This window comes from Alosa pseudoharengus, unplaced genomic scaffold, assembly GCF_046254945.1.
Source record: "Alosa pseudoharengus isolate Yale_2024_CS ecotype anadromous, Long Island Sound unplaced genomic scaffold, YU_APseudo_1.1 YU_APseudo_1.1_scf_2, whole genome shotgun sequence".
In the NCBI taxonomy this organism is placed as follows: domain Eukaryota; kingdom Metazoa; phylum Chordata; class Actinopteri; order Clupeiformes; family Clupeidae; genus Alosa; species Alosa pseudoharengus.
In genome coordinates this window covers 11,233,853-11,257,224 of record NW_027468663.1, presented here as the reverse complement: position 1 = coordinate 11,257,224, position 23,372 = coordinate 11,233,853, and the positions used below count along the sequence as shown (strand labels likewise).

The window sequence follows — 23,372 nt, the reverse complement described above, 5'->3', positions numbered from 1 at the left end:
TTCTCTATGGTACAGGTTTGTATCATCATTGAGGGTACAGTATTTGTACCATTAAGGTACCACCACAGAGACAAGTCCATTTGTACCTTTAAAGGTACCTATAAGTTCCCTTAGACAAGTGGATTTGTACCTTTAAAGGTACTTATAGGTTCCCTTACTGGACATACTGTAAATAAATAATAAAAACAACACTTTCTTTAAAAAAACAGATTTATTGTATAAAAATACAAAACAGTAAATCTGATTTCATCACAGGGTACAGACAGAGAGCTTTTTTTTTTTTTCAAATCAGATGCATTCTGGCCACTTACGACATTAAGACATACATTTTGCAAGTTTACTTACAACAAGTTTAATTTTGTTTGATACAGTAGGGCTGGTGTGTGTGTGTGGGGAGAGAGAGAGAGAGAGAGAAAGAAAGAAAGAGAGAGAGAGTGTGTGTACAGAGAGAGGAAAGAGAGTGTAGAGAGAGAGAGAGAGAGGAGAGTGTGGAGAGAGAGAGTGGAGAGAGAGAGTGTATAGAGAGAGTGGAGAGAGAGAGTGTGTATAGAGAGTGGAGAGAGAGAGAGTGTGGAGAGAGTGGAGAGAGAGAGAGTATAGAGAGAGTGGAGAGAGAGAGAGTATAGAGAGAGTGTATAGAGAGAGAGAGTGTGGAGAGAGAGAGAGTGTGGAGAGCGAGAGAGTGTGGAGAGCGAGAGTGGAGAGAGAGTGTGTGGAGAGAGCGAGAGAGTGGAGAGTGCAGACTTCCGTTCCATCCACCTTGATAGTTGCAGGGAGTCGCCGCTCGCTGAAAACCTGTCTCCAGTTTGATGTGCCAGGCATCTGCAGTCGGATAAGGTGTAGCTGGATCTCCCTAAACAGACAAAACACAACACAACTAAAATGAGTAAAGAAAATGTTCTCCTTTTGGAATTTCATATTAACTTTGTACAACTGAAAGTTCGGAAATGAAGATGAATGGTAAAACTTACATCATTCAGTGAAATGTAGTGCTCAAGTTTTTCTCTGAAGATGGTTGGTAAGAGCACCAAGGCAGCTCAGAATTCTAGGTTTTACAAACGAGAAGAGGTATAAATACAATGGATTAACAATGGCAAACATATCACACAATATGACAAGAGGTTACTTTTAGGGGTGTCACGATTCTCCAAATCCTCGATTCGATGTAATTTTCGATTTTAAAGTCACGATTCGATTCAATTTTCGATCTTTTTCAAATATTACTATTAATGCATTCCTTATATGTTATTTACTCTTTTTGGTCTTTTCCTTTTCAGATATTTAACACTTCTAAAGTGAACTACAAAAGAGTTGTTATAGGGCACAGTGTATGAAGGACCAAACTATTTCAAACATACCCCAAAAGGTGTTTTCAGGAAGGGATACTTGTTGGCGGCTTCAACAGCTGACATTCCACCCTGTAGCAACTCGCATCTTCTCCAGAGAAATGTGCGCCTCATTTTTTCCTCCACAATGGCACTATCTGGTTGAGACTTTTACATGGGCATCATTTGAGACTGCATCTTCGCCAACAGGACCTTCAGACTCATGATCCTATTGTGTACAAGTTCACAAACACACACATTACTGGGATGCTCTATAACCTAGAGTCCTACCACTGCTGCAAATACTGTTGTACCACAGGAGGCCTACCATTTCGCATCTTCTTTCACATGTTATCTGGCTTGGTGTCTGTTTGGACTTGCCCTTGCGATGACCAAATTTCGCTTTGAACTGTTTGACCTGTTCTTCATCCAAGAGGTGATCGTTCAGTTTTGAACTTCCTTTTTAATGACATGTGCAACGTATGCTATGCAAAACAATGATTGTCAAGGGTTACTTTACATTGCATGACAAGATGATATTTTGTTGCAAGTATATATATATATATATATATATATATATATATATATATATATATATACCGTAAACATAAACATATCATTTCATTAGTAGCACAGTGACAACAGACTATTGAATAGTAACAGAAAACATCAGAATATATTGAAAGCATTCCTAAAGCACTTCAATGTCAAACACTTACATATCCATTCCCCTCCACGTCCTTCAAGAAAGGGTATTTGGCAACAAGTGCCTTGGCAGCCTTCACATAATCTTCACCGGAAGGATACCTAACAAATTCATTTAAAATGTTTACAATTGCACAAAGTTATTAGATCATACTGCATACATCCAAATACCTGCATTCAAACAAAACCAATGAAACAAAGGGTGTTTACAGCAAAAAAGGGCACCATTTTGCATGTGCAAGGCTTGTAAATACACCACACCATAGTTAGACACAATTATTGCTCTCTACAGTTAATATGTTTATTGAAATCCAGTCTGTTGCAAAGAATCCAAAGATAAAAAAGTTAAAAACCCACCTTGATTCAGACATTGAAGCAGGAGCTGCAACATCGCAAATTTCTGTTTTCTGCTGAGAGATCAGGTTGATGAACTTTACTGCTACTTGCTTTTTGAAGAACCCCTCAAAGAGCTGGGAAATCATAAGGTTCGTCAGGCCACCATTAACAGTTTCCCCATCCACTTCATATTCTGAAAAAGAAAAAACAAAACAGCATTTAATATAACTAGTTAGACACTACAAACTCACATCCCTTGCACAAATAGAACCTAAACTAACCTGTGAAAAATTACCATTAATTCACCATTGACCTTAAACCATCAAGTCAGCAAGGTCAGCGCTAGCCTTCACCAACCACGTGGCTGGCTAACTGATGAACTGAAACGGCCTTGATGCTACCAACACTAAGTTATACAAATGCAATCATAAGTTCTCAATGTATGACTGATGTTTAACTAAACAATATTAGCAGCTATATTGCCATTGTGTTACCGTTTGTATTGTATAGCAGTTATTTCAACATCTTTCTCAGAGCCAAAACAGGAAACTAACGTTACATAAAGCCTGGGAAGTTGACGTTAATTCTACCAAAAGCATGTGGCGTCAGCTAGCTAACCAGTCTGGTAGCCAATGTAGCGCTATAGCTTCCCAAGTTAGCTATAACTTTTCTACCATTGACCACGACTGATTACCTAGCCAACTAGCTAGCTCTAACATTGGCTTAAATTAACACTTGACATGATCCCAAATCCGCTAAAATGTCACCAAAGCACTAAGTAATGTTACTTAATGCATGCATAAATCAGATTGACAGGGAGCTAAGAGACCTTAGCAGCTCGTCCTAGCTTCTAGGTTCCATCTAGTAACGTTAGCTAGATAGATATTATACCACACGAAGTCCTGTTAAAAGTTTAACGCTATTGACAATTATTAAAAAAGCTACTTTAGTCACCTATGAATTTTTTTCTCTCATTTACGGTTACGTCCAATCCACCTTTAGAAAGTTGCTGCAGAAGGTCTTCGGTTGTCAGCGCAGCAAGAGACATCATTCAGATTCCCTGCCTCAGCTCAGCCCGACCCACGGCACCGACCGTTAAAATCTTTATGGAACACTCCAAACACTGACGCCCGTACGCAGCACTGTCCGTTGCGTTGACTGATGACCGCTGACGATAGCTTGCTAACTTATTAGCTGGTACAGTACACACATCGTCAACCTCACTCCTGACAAATTTGTTTGTTGTAAAAACAGGATTTTTAGACTATTCAATCCATATTTCTCATCTCATTTTCAAAACAAAATCATAATCTAGCCCAACTTTTTAAATAAATGTATAATCCTCTACCATTTCTCAGAATCATCCTCCATGTTTTTATTTTTGGCGAGGTCGAGAGTTCTAGCAGGACTGGCGATCTGATTGGCTGACGCATGACTAATAGCTCTAGTTCATGGGTACAAAATCATATGGTACAAACATGTACTTTCACAAATCTTGTACTTTGAAAGGTACAACATTGTATCACAGAGGTTCAGTCCTGTATCTTTCAAGGTACAACAAACTGAAAGGAACAATTTGGTACCTGAAGGTTTAATACTTGTACCCCTGCGTACCTTTTTTTCTGAGAGTGTAGTAACAGTTTATTGGTATTTTATGCCCCCAACGTTGTCTTCAAGGCATGGGTTAAGGTTTATATTATATATACATGGGTATAATTTATAGGCCATCGAGATGTTTGTACTTTTTTGTACAGTTGTTTCAGATGCTCTAGAAGAGAACAGAGACAGACCAGTTTAACAACTTTATAACATCAACCTTTAGATTTACTGGATGAACTACAGGTTGTGAGAAGCATGGAGGCCAGATTAAATTGCACTGAAGACCAGGTGAAAAAACTACAGCAGAACAATAGTGAAGGTAAGGAAAGCCAACAACCTCATAAAATGTGTCGTATATAGCCAAAATCAACTGAGCGATTCCATCAACTGACTCCCCCAACTGCAACAGTGTTCTTTTAAATCTTTGATTTAAATGCTTTGAGTGCTACATTTCCCTCCTTCAACAGGTCACACAAAAGTGGCATTCTCAGTCTCTCTGGCTGACTCTGGAATTGCAAAGTTAGGACCCGTCAATGTTGATAAGATTTTATCATTTAAAAGGATTCTCACAAATATTGGTGAAGCCTACAACCCAATTACAGGTACAGGTCACATTGGTTCAAAGTTTGGATGGTATTAAAAATAGCATGAAGACCCATGGTAATGAGTCAATTAAGCCACCAGGGGGCATGACATAATGAATCTCGTAGTGAGAGCATGCTCAATGTTTCAATTATTTAAGAATCCATTGGCATCAGAGCATTGATTATTGTACTGGCCTCATTTATCACAGGAATCTTCACTGCCCCAGTGAACGGAGTTTACTATTTCAGTTTCACTGCATTCGCACATGCTTCTTTTCCTTCAATTCTCGCTGGCACAGCCCTGTACAAGAACGGAGAGCTTGTGGTGTGTGTGCATGAATTACAGAAGGGTGCGGACGATCACGAGTACGGATCCAATTCAGCAGTGCTACAGCTGGAGGCAAAAGACACTGTGTACATTCACCTGGACCAAGGCCGCATGGTCTATGATGACAATAAGGGTCGCACCACTTTTGCTGGATACCTGCTGTGGACAATGCCAAGACAGCTCTGAAGACTGAACTGGAAGAAGACTGCACTGGAGTACTGACATCAGTTATCTAGTCTGGGAATAGCCCACCTGTTTATTGTGTGATCATTATAGATGTATGATTTTTTTACACTAATATTAGTACTTCCAGATTCCACTGCATGCTTCCTACTATCAACTTAATTCATTTTATTTTTTCTATTATTTGAAATATCTAGCAAATTGGGATGTCTTCAGTTGTCTGAATAAAATGCCTGACCACACACAGAATGCAGCAAGCAGTTAGCCTGATGAGCACCCACATCAAGATGTAGGCCTAGGGTCTGAGAACTCACCAGTGCTCAATCCGAGGGGCGGGATAAACAGTTGTCTTTCAAATTGCATTACAAATGAGTCCCATGCGTTTTCCCACCAGCGGAGATAGTTGGTGTTGATCAAACGAGAAAAAAAAAAAAGCTTAACTCGAGTCGCGCTGTTCGCCAGCAGCAGCATCCCTCTTCTTTGTTTTCAAGTGGGAGGGAATTCACACTCATTCTCTGCAGTCATTATGTTAAGTCCATCCACCGACTCTCTATTTTTTCCAGCTCGCAAGCCGAGAGTTGCTAAACTACCCTGACTGGAAATTACATTTGCTGCCGTGGTGCGTCTAGATTTCTAGGTTAGCAAGCAGTCTTTTTTGTCTCAGATTGGCTTACCACATGAGATTTGGCCATAATCAAATACTAGGCCTATTATATCATGGAGGTATGTATTATATAGCCACAGGAGACTGTGATTTGTTTATCCTTTGCCATCTAGTGGACAATTATCTCATAAACCATTGTCGCTTGTAGCCTACACTTAGCTTAAATTGTTGAGGCAAAATTATAGGACACATAAATTCAATATTTTCTTTTACAAATTGAATGGAGATAGCCTACTAAAACTAGACTGTTTTTTTTAATAGGCCATCTTTGTGATCTGACTGTCAGATAGAGGAAGGTAGGCCATACACCAATACCATAAAATCATATGGATTATTTTTGCCAAAAAACAAAAACAAACATAATCTATGTTATGTACAGTACCCTCTGGAATTATTGGCTCCCCAATAATTCAAAGTTGACTACAAACAGGTATACATAACTTTTGGTGATATATTGTAATCTCACAATTTAAACAATGAAGGAAAATCCAATTTTGAAGGTAAGCAAATTTATTCTGAGAAATCGGACAATTTCATAAAGAAATAAATATTTTCAACAGACACGTTGCCCATAATGATTGGCACCCCTGCTTGTAATACGTTTTTAAGCCTCCCTTTGCCAATAAAACAGCTTGTAGTATTCTACTAGCCTACATCCCATACAGTTGGAGAATACAAAGCAAGCGATCTAAGATCATTCATCTTTACAAAATCTCCTCAGATCGTCTGGAATCCTAGGTCCACAACTTGTGCATTCTCCTCTTTGACTCACCCCACTGCTTTTCTGTGCAGTCTCAGGGGACTGAGATGGCAATGGCAGAAGCTTGATATTATGTTCAGTAAACCATTTTTGTTTTGATCTGTTTTGGTTCATTGACCTGATGAATGATCCAATCATGATCAAACTACTTTTAGTGTCTTGGCAGAGTACGTTTTAACTATTGTTTTAACTGTAAATATGGACATATCAAAACCAAATACCTAGTTTTTATAGCCATTAACTTAAAGAAGTTGAATATAAATAGAAAAATGCTTTTGTTACACTTTGTATATAAGATTTTCAAGGGGTGCCAATAATTGTGAGCGACATGTTTTTTTGTGAAAAATATGAGATGAGATTTTTTCTCAGAATAAATTTGCTTCCCTTCAAAGTTTTTCCTCATTGTTTTCATTGTGAGACCACAATAAATCACCAAAACATTGTTTTGTATAATTGTTTTTAGTCAACTTTACCAGGGGTGCAATTCCTAAGGGCAGGCCTAGGCTACTGTATGCCAGGTCTATCTTACCATTTCAACACTCATAAGAGTGGACAAAACACCACATGAAATAGCCCTACAACTTTGAAAAATGTAGGCAAGAAAATATGACATTGACCCATTACATTTGATTTGTGTAGGCGATGTTCATGCTTTCTTAGCCTACTTTGAACTGCAAATGTTTTGGAGCAGAAAGTAGCCTAGTCCTTAGGCATAATAGTTTAGCCTAGGCTACTAACTAGCTGCTAGGCTGCACATGCCTGAGGTGGAGTTAACGTTCAACTGAACTCACTTACTATTTAGCCTACCTATAATATATTTTACTGGAAGCCTAGAGTCCTCAAAATCGGGGAATTCCATAGTGCTTAGGAATATTTCCTGGGAACCCTGAAATTTATGCAATCTGCTGTCACTTTTTTCAAACTAGTCAATGGGCTCTTCTATGATTGGACCAAAAGTTCACCCGGCATTTGACGTAGCCATCTCTTTTGAGCAGAGAAGAAGTGTAAGCACTTCCGCCACTGCGGGTGAGACAGGAGGACGGTAAAAGAAAGGAAATGTGGAATAAGGGATAAAGAAGGACCGTTAATCAATGAGAATCGCATACACGTTGTGATTTGTTTTAGTATAGTTATAGTGTATCTCAGTATTAGGGTTGTATCTTTCAACCTCGCATACATTTATTGAGATATATTTTGAATATTTAACGTAAACGTTACATCGTACTCAGCTGAGCTACCGCGCTAGCTGGTTAGGAAGCTACTAGCTGGTAAATCTAACAACGTTACAGCGCGAGATGGGTACAAGATCAAGTCGTTTACCAGAAGAGGCTGTATCGACGACTTTTGAAAAGGACGGACTTAAGCGAGAGTCATGTAGACGTCTTCGAAGCAACAGGCCCACAAGCCTTATGGTTGATTTTTCTGGTAGTTTTGAGCATGATTCGGAAGCTAATCGTAGCCGCTCGGAGGAAGGAAGCGACTCGGACACAGGGCAGCAGGCAAGTGCTGAAGGAAGCCCTGCTGACCATCACATCTCCCCGTCACTTGGCAGTCAGGACACACCATCAGATGATGCCGTGGTTAACCACGAAGGCGACAGCAGCCCCGGAGACGCAATTAACAACGAAGCTGTGGCTGAAGAGGAAACAGGCCGCGTTCCTCATCGCACTTTCTCCGAACGTTTGCCGGGTGGTCGACACAATTCTGGGCGCAACGTCACTGCTAGATCCGCACGAGTGAGAGGTGCCCATTCACGTCCAGTGTCGGAGGCATGGATTGGGCTTTACAGAGTGAACAATCGACATGGCAGTGAGTTGAACCATAATGTTTATATCAATAGCAAATGGACAAGTTTCAAAACGTGTCAAACTACTGAAATTGTCTGAATTGTTTACGGCAGCTATGTGACGCTATATCCACATAACAAGCTAATACCACGTTGAGTAAAACGTTAGCTAACATTAACTTAGCTGTCTGGCGTATATTTGTTTTGGCCTTGCTAGCTAGTTAGCACGTTCAATACCACTACCATGTGTCACACAAATGTATAACCGTCTACGTAACTTGCCACAGGTGTTCATTCCTATAACGTTAACAAATTACGGGATGTCGGTCAACGCGAACCTAACCAGCACCTAAATTGATCAATGCGTCAACTGGCCCTCCACAGCTTACAATTTAAGAGTTCAAAAACGTTATGCAGTTGATTAACGTTCCCCCGGCAATTAGTTTTTCATCTTGTATAATGAACCGTTAAACAAGGCAACGGTAAATAAGTCCAATAATGCGTTGACTACTTTAGCTGCCCAGCAAGTTCATTTTGTGTCCCTCTTCCATTTCAGTGGCAACCAAGTCAATTCTAGGGGAAAGCCTGACAACAAAGCTTGCCTTTGAGTAGTATTGCTCACCAAGTGACACTGAGGGCATTCTCCTGCGTGGAAACGTGATACTAAACTGACTATTGTGTTGACGCTGAAGGCAATGCGCTTCCATTGTACGGATTTAAACTTTGTGCAGTGGGGGATCTTGGCCAGATGATCTGAATTACGCATCACGTGGATTCATGCTAACAGACGAAATCCTTCAGTTTTGCATTGGGGGAAGGGGCAGTCTGGCCAAACAGTCATTCACAATTGGGAAATCACACCGACATTCCTACCAAGACGCCGTTTTTCATTATGGCCCGCAGTTAACAATCTCACTGAAGGTGATGAGTGGACCATAATCGACTTATTGAGTCAAATTGACTATGTTCAAGTAATGATATGAACATTGGGCCAATGGTCAATGCTATTCCTGGGAGAGTTCATTTTTCTCACCAGGTGACAAGAGGATGCTTGAGAGTAGGGGTAGGAAATGGGTCAGAGGACTCACGTCTGGCCACAGTCCAGTGATCTGGGAGATCTAGGCCAAATGGTCGTGCCAACCCAATGGTCTCCTAACATTACCCTTTGGATTTGCATTTGCGTTGTGGTGACAGTCTGAAAAACTTATAGTGGGGAGGAGGGTTAATTCAAGAGTTGATATGTTCACCTCAAAAGAATCATTGCGATTTAGTGATTTCCAACAGTGTATATATTGTGAGCAAGGCACCTAACCCCTCACTGCTCCCCGAGCGCCGCTGTTGATGCAGGCAGCTCACTGCGCCGGGATTAGTGTGTGCTTCACCTCACTGTGTGTACACTGTGTGCTGTGTGTGTTTCACTAATTCACGGATTGGGATAAATGCAGAGACCAAATTTCCCTCACGGGATCAAAAGAGTATATATACTTATACTTACATGGCATAACATTCCTAGTACATAACTGGTGCTAGTTATGTAACTTGATAAAAAAAAAAAAACATGTTTTGAGGAAGCTTTGACAGATTATGGCAAATGGGTCATTCTGTGTCATCAGACAAAATCCAGGAAAATGGGCCCCAGCTGTGGCGCAACTGGCTGGGGCACGTACGCCGGCGACCCGGGTTCGATTCCCGCCCCGTGGTCCTTTCCGGATCCCACCCCGACTCTCTCTCCCACTCACTTCCTGTCATTCCCCACTGTCCTATCAAATTAAAGGCATAAAAAAATCCAGTTAAATGGTTGCAGCACCGACTCCAATCTTCCTCAAAGTCTGCTATGCTGTGTTTCACCTGGGGGGGCTCTCAAATCTATTGTATTTTGTAAATGTTTATTTTGGTGTTCCCAAAACACTTGTAACTACATACATTTATTCTGTGAATGGGTCTTGGGACAATATTGGTACTTTACACACTAAATGTCCATATACTTAGCTATTTCCACATAGATTTTTATGGTCCTACTAGCTACCCCACATACCATTTCAGTTACTTGAAAATGACAATACAAACATGCCTGGTTTTATCCTTATTATTGTCATGGTCATTTGAAGTGGAGACTTCAAATTGTGGGAAAATATAAATAACATTTAGTACAGACTTTAAATTGTTTACACATGCTTTTTATGAGTTGGTCTTCCACCCTAGAAAAATTGAGGAGGCTAGGGAAATATTTGTCAAGATTAATGCCCAAACATGGCACATGTTTTTCAAGCTGTAAACATGAAAGACATTTTCATGGTCTGAAAAAGATATGAAGACTTAAGATTTGCACAGAAATATTTTACAGGCCTTGGTTTTAGGACCTATTGATATAGACAAGGTTTGAACAAAATCTGAGACAGTGCAGCAACAACCTTCTCTGATTTGACACAGAATGACCCAAATCATGCCTTTCTTAATCTCATGTCTTTAATTCCTCTCCTCAGCAATCCGCTGCCCATTTTGCTCCAAGCCGTTCCCTGGAGGCAGGATTGAGGAACACCTGTTGAGCTGTCTCACCTCTCCCCCTCTTCCATACAATAGTGAGTCCATCTGTCCCCTTGTTAAATCTCTTTTGTCTTCATGTGCCCAAGGGCAAACAGACCCCCACCCTTCTCCATATAACTGAATTTTGGATGGAGTGATGCCTTGTAGTCCTTATGTTTGGGGATGACTGTTGTGCTTTGAACATGGCATTGAAGTATGTGATCTGAGTGATTTGTGGGGTTTTGTAGCTGACGTCCTGGCGAAGGACAGTGGTGAGTGTTCCATATGCCTGGAGGATCTGCTTCAGGGAGAGACCATCGCACGTCTGGCCTGCCTGTGTGTCTATCACAAAAGGTGAACAGCCACATGCACACACAAACACACATACATACTAGGGCTGTAACAATATGCGATTTGAAATCGCAACACGCATATTCACTAACCTGTGTCGCGGTGTGAAAAGGCAGAACCGCGACACACCCATTCTAGTGTCGTGGCCGCATAAGCAACACATATCTCCTGCTTTACTTACCGGTAGCCTACGTTGTCCAAAAATACATAAATGAATCATAATTTCGTACCTCTCGTTACTTTCATTGTAGACTATGCGTTAATGCTGGGCGGTATACCGGTTCACACCGTAAACCGGTGTATATTTTCGTTATTATATGATTTTTTTATATACCGGTGTATTTGATTACAACGTTTGGAACACTGCGCCGCACGACAGTGTTTCAGACGGGACTTTTTTCACACGCACGCATGGTGCGACTGCGAGGCAGGCATAGTGAGGGTAAACACAAAACACCTTAAGTTTTTCCCCTGAAGTATGACCCAGTATGACCCTGAAGTATGACTTATTAATGGTAAGGGGTTTATTTAAGGGTGTTGCACAGAATACCTTAAATTGTTTCTTAAGTTAAGGAAGAAACGTTAAATGATACTGCATTGAAAGGGATTTACCGTCACGAAAATTCTATTGAGATTGTTCAATAGCTGTGACTAGCTGGCTAGTAGGTGATGTCGTTAGTTAGCAACCCACCGAACACAGTGAAGTTTAATGATCTTATCATTCATCTCACCTTCAGAATATTCGCTGAAATTATCCATGTAGCAAGTAAAGCATGTTATAGACATGAACTGAGCAATTCTAGCTGGCTAGTTAGAAATGATCCTGACTGTCATAATTTTGTTAATGTTTTGCCTAGCGAACCGAACCGAAGCTCATGGCAGGCTAACAAGACATCTACATCTACATGAAGTTAACGTTAGCCTACCACTAACGTCATGCAAACCACACAATAACAATAAGGCATGTTTCTGATAGGCCTATTTGACAGAGTAAGCATATTAGCAGAGGTTTTATTTTAAATTGTATAATTTTCAAAAAAGTATAATTATTGCAAGTTGCACTACTTTTTGTATTGGTTTTATACGTTTTATTGGTTATATAAGATGTTTGTGAAATTTGCACAGTAAAAGTTCTGTATTTTGACTGCAATTGTCTTTGCATTCTGATTAGATTCTTCATTAGAATCATGAGTGGCTCTTTGTAAACAGCATCATTTTCTGGGGCCATGCAAAACTGCATTACCACTAGTGTGGAGTTAAACTCGCGTTCAATGGACACGCACGACTCGGCTTGCACAATCCAAATAAAAGATTCACGTGAAAGCAAGGACGCATAAAAGACGACTAGCTAAATTAATATAAAATCCGCTTAGCATCATTAGCATGCTGCACATAACTCTTGCATTCAAGTTCACTGATCATCCCAATACCAATGTTTCCCAAAAGTGCCTGTCCTGTTCAATTACCTTGAAACTTAAACACACATGGGGAAACTGAACAGTCCAATCAGTAGACTATGATAAGCTAGCCAATTGTGCTACTTTGTTTATATTTCCAGGCTTCAACCAGACAGCTGAATTAAAGAGTAAGAGTTCTAATAGAAATAGTAGGCCTAGGCTATAGGCTAATCTGCAAGTGCGCTGTCATAAATATCAGAAATTCAGTATTCTCTCTTTTTATATCAGGATATATTTGCAGATATCTGGATATATATACAGATATATTATATTATATATTATATTATAAACCTCTGGAGCTCCAAGGTAGGCTATTGCACCCCCCTCACGGTTTGTACCGAACCGTGGGTCAAAAATCGTGATACACCAACCTCACAATTCGGTTTGTATCGTTACAGCCCTAATACACACAAACACACACACACTTCTTGGCAGTTGCAGTTGCTCTCATTCGGTTGATGAATGGCCTCAGGATGTCTCACCGTATTAGATCTCTTTCTCTTCTTGCTCTCTGCAGCTGCATTGACTCCTGGTGCAAGGTGAAACCCTGTTGCCCAGAACACCCCTTTGACTGACATGTTTATTCCCTGCAATTGCTGTCTCAGGTGAGCCTGTGTGTGTGTGTGAATTTGAATTATTCTTGAAAAAGGATGACTGTGTTAGTGTTGTGTTTGTCATTGTTGCTTTTAATTCACTTCATGATGGATGAAAATTGTTAACTTTTTTTTTCTTCTTCTTCTAAAGGACCCCACTTCTGGCCAGAAAAAGGTAAAAAATGATCGGGCAGCAAGAAAAAAAATGGACTTCATTGTATTAGCTGACACTGAACATTTCTGCTCCCGTGAAATCAACTCCCTTCTGGCTTGGCTGTAAAATCCTGGACTTTTTTCTCCCCTCCTGAGGTGCTTGCTGGGAATGAGGGCTGTGGAGTAGGGGAGGGTAGTGGGACATCTTCTCTGCTTGCCTTTACTTGGACCTGTCCTCTATAAAGCTTGCAATGTGACCGTAAAAACAAAAAAGAAAGGTAACTGATAAGGAAACAGTGGGTGTGTGCTTACAAGTAGATCACCTCTGGCAATCTGACTGCTAAGGTATCTCACCTGGCAAGAGCGCGAGAGATGGGAGAGGGTGGTTTGGGGCCTGGCTAAAGTTTTATTCTACATGGAATGCCTCATGAGATGCATCACACGAACGAACTCAGCTGATGTAACATTATCCAGAGGACTATTTCCTTATTTGGGTGTCAAACCAACATGGACCCCAGAGTTGAGAATTGTATGCGTAATTGTTTTGCACGGTGTTGTTCTTAAGGCATGATGCTGAGACTGCCGCTACTGGGAGTTTTTTTTTTTTTTTTTTTCTCAAAATGGTTGCTGGACAGATGGGGAGGGAGGAAGGGGACAAATATGTTTTAGTGGGGGATGGTTGTGGGGTTTTGTGTGTGTGTGTAATTTCTTTTAGCGACACAACACATTTCATAAGTGGTGTGTCATTTCACATGGTTTGACTTGGGGAAAATGGCTTGCACACAGCATTTTTTTGAACATAGAGATTGAGAATGTTCTTTGGTTGTGTTTCACGACATGGATTCCAATACTCCTTAGGTCAAGCAGCATCAACACTTTTGGTTGCTTCTGTCATGGATGTGCCCTGGGAAAAAAATTCTCAGGATGTCCATCTAACCCCACAGAGGCTAAGAGGTTGAGGTGGGCATGGGTGCGGGCCACAGGGACGAGTGGGGCACACCAGTGTCCTAATGACTCCAGTCAGCTGTGGCCTGCCTCCTTGTTGGTGGTCTGGAGATGAAAAATGCCCTCGTGGAGTTCATGACCCCTGACTAATCTAGCACCAGGGACTCCTGCCTGCTCTTGTCTGGTCCGTGTTCTGCTTTTGGAGAGTAGTAGGGGAGGCATTTGCTGGCCCTCCAGTCCCTTGCCCCCGAGCCTGTTTCATGTCTGTGGAAAAACGTGTTCCCTTAGCGGTCATCCCTTAACCAGTTCGGTTCAGCAGTGGTGAGTTGTCACCATGTTTTCGCACCTTTTGCAAGTCATAGCTGCTCTGCTCTGAGGGGGGACATCAGGAACAGTTGGGGGCGGGAGGGGGTGACTGCAGTGGCTTTATTCCCTCACCCTTGCAGTTCCCAAGTGGCCCTGGTATCTACTTCAAAATGCACCACCCCCCACCCATGAACTCCATAAGAGACACAGAATGGAGGAGTCGCAGCATTGAAAACAAATGTTTTCTAAGTATTATTATTATTATTATTATTATCATCATCATTATCATTGTTGTTGATATTCTTATTATTCCCATTGGGGTTGAGCTTAGTGGTGGTGGTTGTTTTCATCCTTCCATTGCTTGCCTCTGGCCATGCGTGCTGCAGTGGAGCGTGCTCTGTTCAGGCTGCGCTCAGAGGTGCTATGTTCTAGCCCACAGAGGGTCCCCTGTGCATGTTTCTCTTCTACTGGAGAACTCGAGGAAAGCCAAAAGTGTGTGTGTTGTGTGTGTGGGCGAGAGAGGAAGGACGGAGAGAGTGATCGTATGAGATCCATATTTTGCTGTCAAAGGCTTTTATTGCTTGAGGATGTTGTAGAAAAAAATGTGGAAAATCTTATGATTCAAAATGTTTCCCTTGATGTTTTCATTTAACTGATGTGGTGCAATACCTCACTATTTTAAATTTACTAACTTGGGGATCGCTAACTCCAAGAATGATTTATTTTTCTGGATTTTTTAAGTAAGAGTGAAATGCATTGTTGATTAACGTTCCTGAGGACTTTGTCCTCTGTGATCTGTAAGGTGTCTGATGACCATGATACTAACAAATGGGTGTTCACGGGGTGTTGTAAAAATCACATTGGCGATATTTAAGAATTGACAATCTGCCTTCTCTCAGTTACAGAACAATTGAGTATTTATTTATTAAATTGTAAATATGTATGGCAATTCAAAATACCTTTGTCTCTTGTTTGTTCATTTTACTGTTTTTTATGCCCAAATATTTTGTATGTCTGAAAGAGTGTTTTATATGTATTTTTTACAATAAATATGCTTAATGTGTGAACTGTTAATGTTTGTGTGTGCATATTATTAATATTCATGAAAACAGAACCAGGGGTGTGTAGCGGACATTGAGGTATTACAGTTGTGCTCATAAGTTTACATACCCTGTACATGCTAAAGTTGACTAAAAAGAGGAATAAAAAAATCATCTTTTGGAAATTGATGCTAATGCCATAATTAACAAAATTAGGAAAACTCCAACCTTTAAGGACACCATTTTCTTTGTGAATGAATAATGTATTGTAAATAAATACAATTTCTTCCTAAAAAAAACGGGCCATAAGTATACATGTAATCTGCGCGATTCAGCCCTGCTCATGCCAGGACTTGAACCCGCAAAACAGCAGCACCTCGGCTTGGGAGTGGAGCGTGCTGACAATTGAGCTAAAAGCCCAGGCTACTAGCTCACATGCCAAAAGCACTCTTGAGGCGTCAGGGAGTGAGGTTTACCAATGTTCCACACGCACAACTAAGCTGGCTGGCATCCGTTACACATACCCCTATGTTGAATTCCCATAGAGGCAGGCAGATTTTTATTTTTAGAGGCCAGTGGATCTAGGATACTATACATCCTATTCTTGGCCTTTGGAATTAAAATAGCCCCACATCACATACCCTTCACCATATCTCATGATTGGCATGGCGTACTTTCCATAACACCATCAATGCAAATCAAACCAGCTATTAGGCTAACTGAAATTAAACCATGGCAATCTCTAGGTATGGTGATGGATATGTGACGATGTGGGGCTATTTAAACTTTAGCATGTGTATGTACAGGGTATGTAAACTTATGAGCACAACTGTATATTGAACTGGTGAGAGGGAGGAAGTTCTAATTTGAATGCTGGGCAAAGTGCAAAGTCAGTCTATGAGCAATGTTCTTGTGCATGAACTAACGCAGTGATTCTTAAACTAGGGGTCGCGACCCCAAATGGGGTCGCCAAAAACTTACGTGGGGTCGCCAATTATTTTCTGTATTCAGTCTGAAATTATTATTAGGTGAAACAAAGGAAAATAATATTGCCCTTTTCTGCCTTTTTCTTATTTACACGCAGTTAAGAGAAGAGAGAGAATTTTTATGGGCTACTGGTCCGCTGATAGAAACAATGTAACTATCTGCTCCCACTATGCAAACTCAACTTGTTCCCGCTATTTTAAGTAAAACAAAACAAAAGACATAGGTAGCCTACTAGCCAAAATGGACAGGTGGCTGCTTAAAAAATTGAACAAAAGCTCGGAAGTGCCATCTACCAGTGAGTCTACCCCTCCGTGATCCTCAGATGGGACAAGTCTACAGGCCGGTGAGAATAAAAAAGAACAAACGGCGCGTCGGCTTTATCAGAAAGAATTTCTGAAATATGCATTCACTTGCCAAGTTAAAGATAACCTCGACCACCCACAATGTGTGATTTGCGGCGATGTTCTGGCGAATGAGAGCTTAAAACCTGTCAAAATGAAACGACATCTCAAAATACAGATGTCGGCTCAGCACCGTGGAGGAAAATCTCTGTGTCGCCGTATGCAGCATTCCTCCTAGAATTAACTTGCTATGTTCACGGAAGCATGCCCACCCTTCCCATTGAAATTGTTACCAGAAAAGGGAAATAAAAAATATTGTTATTGTTATCGCCATAAATATAATTAATGTAACGTTGTAGGCCTAATGCTGCATGTGTGTGTGCGTGCTTGTGTGTGCGCACGCCACGCATAGCGCTCTGATCTGATATGGCGGCAGCTTGTTTAATCGTGATTGTTTGGTTTTCTCGGTTCTTGTTCATATGGAGTAAATAAAACAAATGACTTTGCTTTCTAGTTTTTGCTTGATTTAGTTGTTAACGTTTGAGGGGGATATTTGAGTAAGGATTTAGAATGGGTTTGGGGAAAGTGGGGTCGCCAGACCTCGCCATACTTTTTTGTGGGGTCGCCAGACAAAAAGTTTAAGAACCACTGAACTAACGCCATAATGTGGTGTGAGACCGATGTTTGTGCTTAGGATCTTCCTCATGGTATTAAACTTCCAAATAGATTTTGCATAGTTGTTTTAAGCAAGCTTTAGCGGTTTAGACTTTTAGGCGTTGCCCCGCATTTAAATTAGGGCCAAGCGTCTGTTGTGCTCACTTCCGACCACATTTTCACAAACAAGCCAATTAGGTTGCATTTACACTGACGAGGCTTAAAGTTATGATTTTTGGCCTTAATCTGATTCTTGTCCCACTGCCAATTAACATCTACTTTCAGAAGACCATATCAGATATTGGTGTTTATAGTCTACTAATTCGCTTAACACTTGAAACACTAACACTTGAAACCCTGCGTGGTGGGTATGAGAGATTTTGGTTACCAACATTAAAGCAAACAAACAGGGGTATTTCACAAAACCTGGATAAGGGATTAAAGGGACACCAGGCAAGCCTGATGCTTTTTCTCTACGAAACTCCCCCTCGCTCGGTCTGAAGCTCTTTTCCTTTTCTTTGCATCTTCCGTCAAGGGTTTTCGCTGCTTCTTTGCCGGCTCTGCCATTATACACACGTTTGCAACAATCGCTAGCGTTTCTAGCCTCCCTCTGTGCTGTGGATGCAGGATGGAAACTGAAACTGCTTCGGTCGCCGGGTACGATACACTGAACTTGCAAGCGGGATATTCTTCCTACAGGCAGTAGGGGCGGGCGAGAGAGTCTTCATTCGCCCTGTAATGAGTCATTTAACCATATACCGACTTACGAAGATGAGTAATTAACACAAAAACGTTGCCTGGTGTTCCTTTAAACTGGGACTTTTTGGGTTATCCTGGGTGAATTTATCCTTGACTTCGTTTCACAAAAGAGATGGCACATATGTTATGGGGATTTATTCTCCGCACCTAGCCTGGTCCCGACCAGGCTAACAGCCAGTCTAGTGTGAATTATGTTGTCTTATTGGTTCAGCCAGCTGTCATTCAAATCAGACATCCATGTGAATTTTTTAAGAGCTTTATTCCATTTATATACTATTTGCTGTATTTACTCGCAAAACAAAACATATTGTTTACTGCTTAAAACCATATGGTTATCATAACAGTGCATGGAAATGCACTGTTCTGTTATCCGAAGACGTCTTCTTATTCTTCTTATTCTTCCCACCAAATTTTCTGCGTCTAATTCAGCTTCAATCGTTTAACGTAGAAACTTCGTTCAAGCTTTGTAACATAGGTCTTGAAAAGGACACTTGAGCAATGCATTTTCACTTTTGTAAAATTTATACTTTTTGAGATATTAACAAAAACAAGCTTATTTTTCCCCATAGACTTTGCATTGGCACTATGACATCACAATAGGCTAATTAAATTGATTTGCACCTGTATCAACTGCCAGCTGCTCAACTAGGCCCCATCAAAGAGCCAGTTAAACTGATTCCACCTGTATCAACTGCTTTCTGCTCAACTTGGCCAACTTTCTCTCTGTCTCTCCATTCTACAAGGATATAAGGCACTTTCAACTTTCTATCCAGTCATCCTCTTCAAACCATTCACTCATCCACCCATTCAACTATCAACATCCATTAAACAATCTGCCTATCAACATCCATTCAACTTTCTGTCTATCAACATCGTACTTCCCGAGGAGGCTGCGGTCCTTCAATGTGTGCAGCAAGCTCCTCAGGATGTTCTACCAGTCTGTTGTTGCCAGCGTCCTCTTCTAAGCACAAAGAAGAAGGATGCTGGGCGACTTGACAGGCTGGTAAGGAAAGCTGGCTCTGTAGTGGGAGCTGTGCATCACTTCAATATCTGACAAAAGGACCCTGAACAAACTGATCAACATTTTGGACAATGAGTGTCATCCACTCCACAGCACTATTGTGAAGCAGAAGAGCCTGATCAGCTGGAGACTTCGCTCACTGCCTTGCACAACAGACAGACTGAAGAAGTCATTTGTCCCCAGGGCCATTGAACTGTTCAATGATTCACTTAAGGGAAGAGGAGAGATAGACTTCTCCGCATAGTCTGTCTGCCTCTCCACCCTCTCCATGTTTGAGGACTGACTGCCCACTACTGTTTTACTACTGTCCACAGCCTAATGTTTTTACTACTGTTTTACTGCTACACTGTTTTTCATGCTATATTAGCACACATGTCCAATGGCTTCTGCTACAATACTGAATGGCTGTAACCCTATTACCTCAACCTATTCTTGCACTGACATAGTTTTTTTATATTACCCTGTCTACATTATACTTTACTCTCTTATTTGTCCATATTATTTATGCTGGTCTTTATTTACGCTGGTCTCTAGACCTTATTCTTGCACTGTTGCACTGTTGGACTACTGTTGGACTACTTGTTGCACCTTCACTATGACACTCACTCTCTTGAGCACCTTACCATGCACACAGAACTACAGGCCAGTCCCGGCCCTGTCACTGCAAGCGTCTCATGCTTGATCACCCTCAAGCACACTGTGGATTTTTTGATTTAATTTATATAGTATATTTAGTATTTAGTTTTGTTAGTTTTTCTTATCTTCTACTGTCTCCATTGTACAGTGGAGTTTTGTTTTATGTTTATACTTATATTTACCATTTCTGCTGTAAGTGCATGTTGTGTGTGATGTCTGTATGCTACTGAGACCTTGAATTTCCCCTTGGGGATCAATAAAGTATCTATCTATCTATCTATCTATCCATTACACTATCTACATTCAACTTTTAAACTATAAACTATAAATACGCTGTCTTAGGATTTAAGCATACAATCTGGCTCTCTTAAGACTACAGATCCTGTTCAACTATTTCCTCTGCCCACAACTGTTTCAAAATAAATGTCCTCACTACAATAATTCACTATTAAATAATTTAACTATTTAAACCACTCAACTATTTAACTGTTCAGCCATTTCAACTGTCAGTTGTTATCAACTATGACTCCAGCCAACTGTTTCCTCTGCCCACAACTGTTTCCAAGTTTTGTATTTTATGTTAATATACAGTACAGTATGTTTTGCATTTTCATGCCCGCCGGCCAATTTTCAAAACCCAATGTGGCCCCTGAGTCAAAAAGTTTGGACACCCCTGGCTTAGTGGTATAGGCCAGGGCAGTAGCCGCCACGATCCATTGTGACCGCTGCTTAGTGAGTGGTCTACCCAGATGTGACTTTGCACAAGACACAAACAGCTGTTCCGTTTTCCTTAACTCCGCTGTTTTGTCGACATTCGCGTACAATGCTCTGAGTGGATTCATTCAGCCGCTCCTGCTCCAAAGAGGCGACCGGCAGTGGGTTGAAAGCAAATAGTTTGGATGGCATTATTAGGGAGTGACTGCACACCTTTGCCACTGAACATAGCTCGTAACTTTTTCTAAGAGCTTTTTTGTTAATTTGATAATTTTGCCTGGACTCGCCCCCCCCTCGCCTGCAAAGAGCGTGCTAGGCACACTTCTTTTGCTGACCTCCCTGTGTCGCGTTGGGGATAAAGGGCTTCTTAGCCCAGGCACCTTTGAGCTCGGGGTCTTACCAAGGCTCTAAGGGGCAGTCTGGGCCGGGGGCTGACGTCTCGGTATGTGGGAGTGCGGCGGGCGCGCCGCTGCCTCTTTGAACGTCTGCCTGGGTGCTTTGGGAGTGGGGGCTTTCTGGGAAAGCACAGCTGCAGTGCTTCACCGTCCCGTTTCTTTCCTCACTCTGCTTTTGCATAGTGGCCACGGCTGGTCCAAGGAGGCCTTTGGGGTCCACGGGCACATCTAGCAGCTGGGTCTTCTCCTTGTGGGAGAGGCTGGAGAGGTTGAGCCAGCTCGCTCTCTCTTGGGAGACCATGAGGGCCATAGCTCGCCCCACAGTAGCTGTAGGCAGAGGTCTGTTACCACAAATACATTGTCCCACACAGCTGGCTGTTTGGGGGTGGATGAGAAGTCTTCCTCCAGCTCGGCTTGGTAGGCCATGAGCAGGGATGAGGCGTTGAGAGCTCTCACCGCCGACGCCACTGCTTTGTAGCTTTTCTCAGTCATGGCGGACTGGAAATTGTCGGTTTTGGAGGGGAATGCGGTTCCCGAGGGGGTCATCGCAGACTTCTGGGCGGGGTGGAGGCTTTCCATGTCGAGCCATTCCAGAGCCACGAGCCCTTGAGCTGGGTTTTCCGCTGAGAATGGGCTGCTCCATGAACGTGTGGCTTCCTCGAGGCACTCGGGGAAGACGGGCAGCAGTTGTCTGGTAGAGCTTTTAGCCTCTTTCCCTCGTAGCGGGAGGACACGGTCTCCTTCTGAGCCTCCGGCCAAGGAACGCCGAGCTTTGCAGCTGCTCTCTTGCAGACGTTGTGAAGGCCCAAGCTCGTGGCTTCGTCAGTCTCAGTAGCAGTGCTATCACTAGCATCCCAATTGGTCTGTCTTCGGTATCGGTCATGGGCGATAGAATGTCAAGCTGGTCGCCCCAGCTAACACCCAGTTCTCCAGCGCTGGCCAGCTCCTGGGAGAGGGTTGCTGACTCAAGGGGAGGGAGGTCATCCGCTCCCCGCATGGGGTCGTCATCGGTGAGACTAGCTAGGCGTGCTAGCCTGCGTCGGCAAGACCAGAGGGAAAGTCGGACGCAGTGTTCACACACTCCAGGGGATGTTACCGTTGTTTGGGCATGTTGCAGCCCCAAACACGTGGCACACACCTAGTGGGTGTCAGCAGCCGAAATCTTGTTCCTGCACAAACACATCCTAGCCCATCCTAGCTTCGCCTTTACTCGCGGGGAGGGTGGGCACTGGCGTCGACAGTTTCTTCGCTACTGTTTGAGGACAGGCAAGCTGTGGAGCTACTGTATGGAGACAGACTAGCTTTGAAGTTTGGAGGCTACTGTTTTGAGACAGGCTAGCGGGACTACTGTTTGGACACAGGCTAGCATGCTACTGTTTGGCGACAGACTAGCTAAGGAAAAGGCTACTGTTTGGAGACAGACTAGCCAAGTCCAAACCAATGCTCTTCGAAGATGAAGTGGCGTTAAGCATTCGTAAATGCACACACACACACACATAAACACACACACAAGCTCAGACACACACACACATACTCACGCATGCACACACACACACACACATAAACACACATGCATAAACACACACACACACATAAAGACAAACGCACGCACATACAAACACAGTAGACATGCAGGCATACGCACACACACGTACATGTACACACACACACGCACGCACACACACAGGCACCCACACGCATCACACGCATGCACACACACATAAAAACACACATGCAGGCACTCCTTCACACACACACACACACACCATTAACCCAACACACACACTCACAAGCGAAAACTCACACACAGAGAAGCACACATATACACAAAAGCAAATGCACACATGCACACACTCATTTACATACACAAAAGATGCAAGAGTAGGGGATGGAGTAGGAGATGGAGACAAATTGACAAGCGTGATTTATTTTTGCAGAGAGAATGTGCAGGACTGAGCGGTGGTCATATTTTGAACCGCTTTGCGGTACATCTAGTTCCATCTTGGAACACCATTTACAGGAACTGCAGCAGAAACCAGAATCGGCTTCCCAGAAGTCTATGAAAAAGGGGAAGGTGTGGGCAAGATGGCAACAACATGAGAGTATGCAGTAGGTAAGAGACGATGTTTGTCTTGTACAATAGCAAAGAGTACAAATGAACAGGTATGATAAGGGATCAGATTCTAAAGAGAATTCCGTGGAAATGCATGGATTCAGTTGCTTCCTT

At 42.2% G+C, this 23,372-nt stretch overlaps 1 protein-coding gene and 1 long non-coding RNA gene across 2 annotated transcripts; one reads left to right on the top strand and one right to left on the bottom strand.

Annotated features, from left to right (window-relative positions):
• Nucleotides 1–256: 256 nt before the first annotated feature.
• Nucleotides 257–3,969, bottom strand: LOC143135039 (uncharacterized). Its single transcript, XR_012988772.1, has 7 exons — nucleotides 3,321–3,969; nucleotides 2,388–2,559; nucleotides 2,045–2,132; nucleotides 1,654–1,810; nucleotides 1,359–1,554; nucleotides 972–1,045; nucleotides 257–853 (listed from the first exon to the last, which is right to left on the bottom strand). It is a non-coding gene; the product is annotated as an uncharacterized LOC143135039 (long non-coding RNA).
• A 3,545-nt stretch (nucleotides 3,970–7,514) lies between these two features.
• Nucleotides 7,515–15,672, top strand: LOC143133821 (uncharacterized). Its single transcript, XM_076293707.1, has 5 exons — nucleotides 7,515–8,293; nucleotides 10,754–10,849; nucleotides 11,042–11,147; nucleotides 13,119–13,206; nucleotides 13,346–15,672. The coding sequence occupies exons 1-4, from the start codon at nucleotides 7,780–7,782 to the stop codon at nucleotides 13,174–13,176; spliced, it is 774 nt and encodes a 257-aa protein (XP_076149822.1). The 5' UTR covers nucleotides 7,515–7,779; the 3' UTR covers nucleotides 13,177–13,206; nucleotides 13,346–15,672.
• Nucleotides 15,673–23,372: the final 7,700 nt, after the last annotated feature.

What these genes read in the sequence shown, in the direction of transcription:
- LOC143133821 (XM_076293707.1), top strand. Translation starts at nt 7,780, where the DNA reads ATGGGTACAAGATCAAGTCGTTTACCAGAAGAGGCTGTATCGACGACT. An exon ending in TCCCCCTCTTCCATACAATA is followed by an intron (nt 10,850 to 11,041) that starts GTGAGTCCATCT and finishes GGGGTTTTGTAG; the next exon opens with CTGACGTCCTGGCGAAGGAC. An exon ending in CTGTGTGTCTATCACAAAAG is followed by an intron (nt 11,148 to 13,118) that starts GTGAACAGCCAC and finishes TGCTCTCTGCAG; the next exon opens with CTGCATTGACTCCTGGTGCA.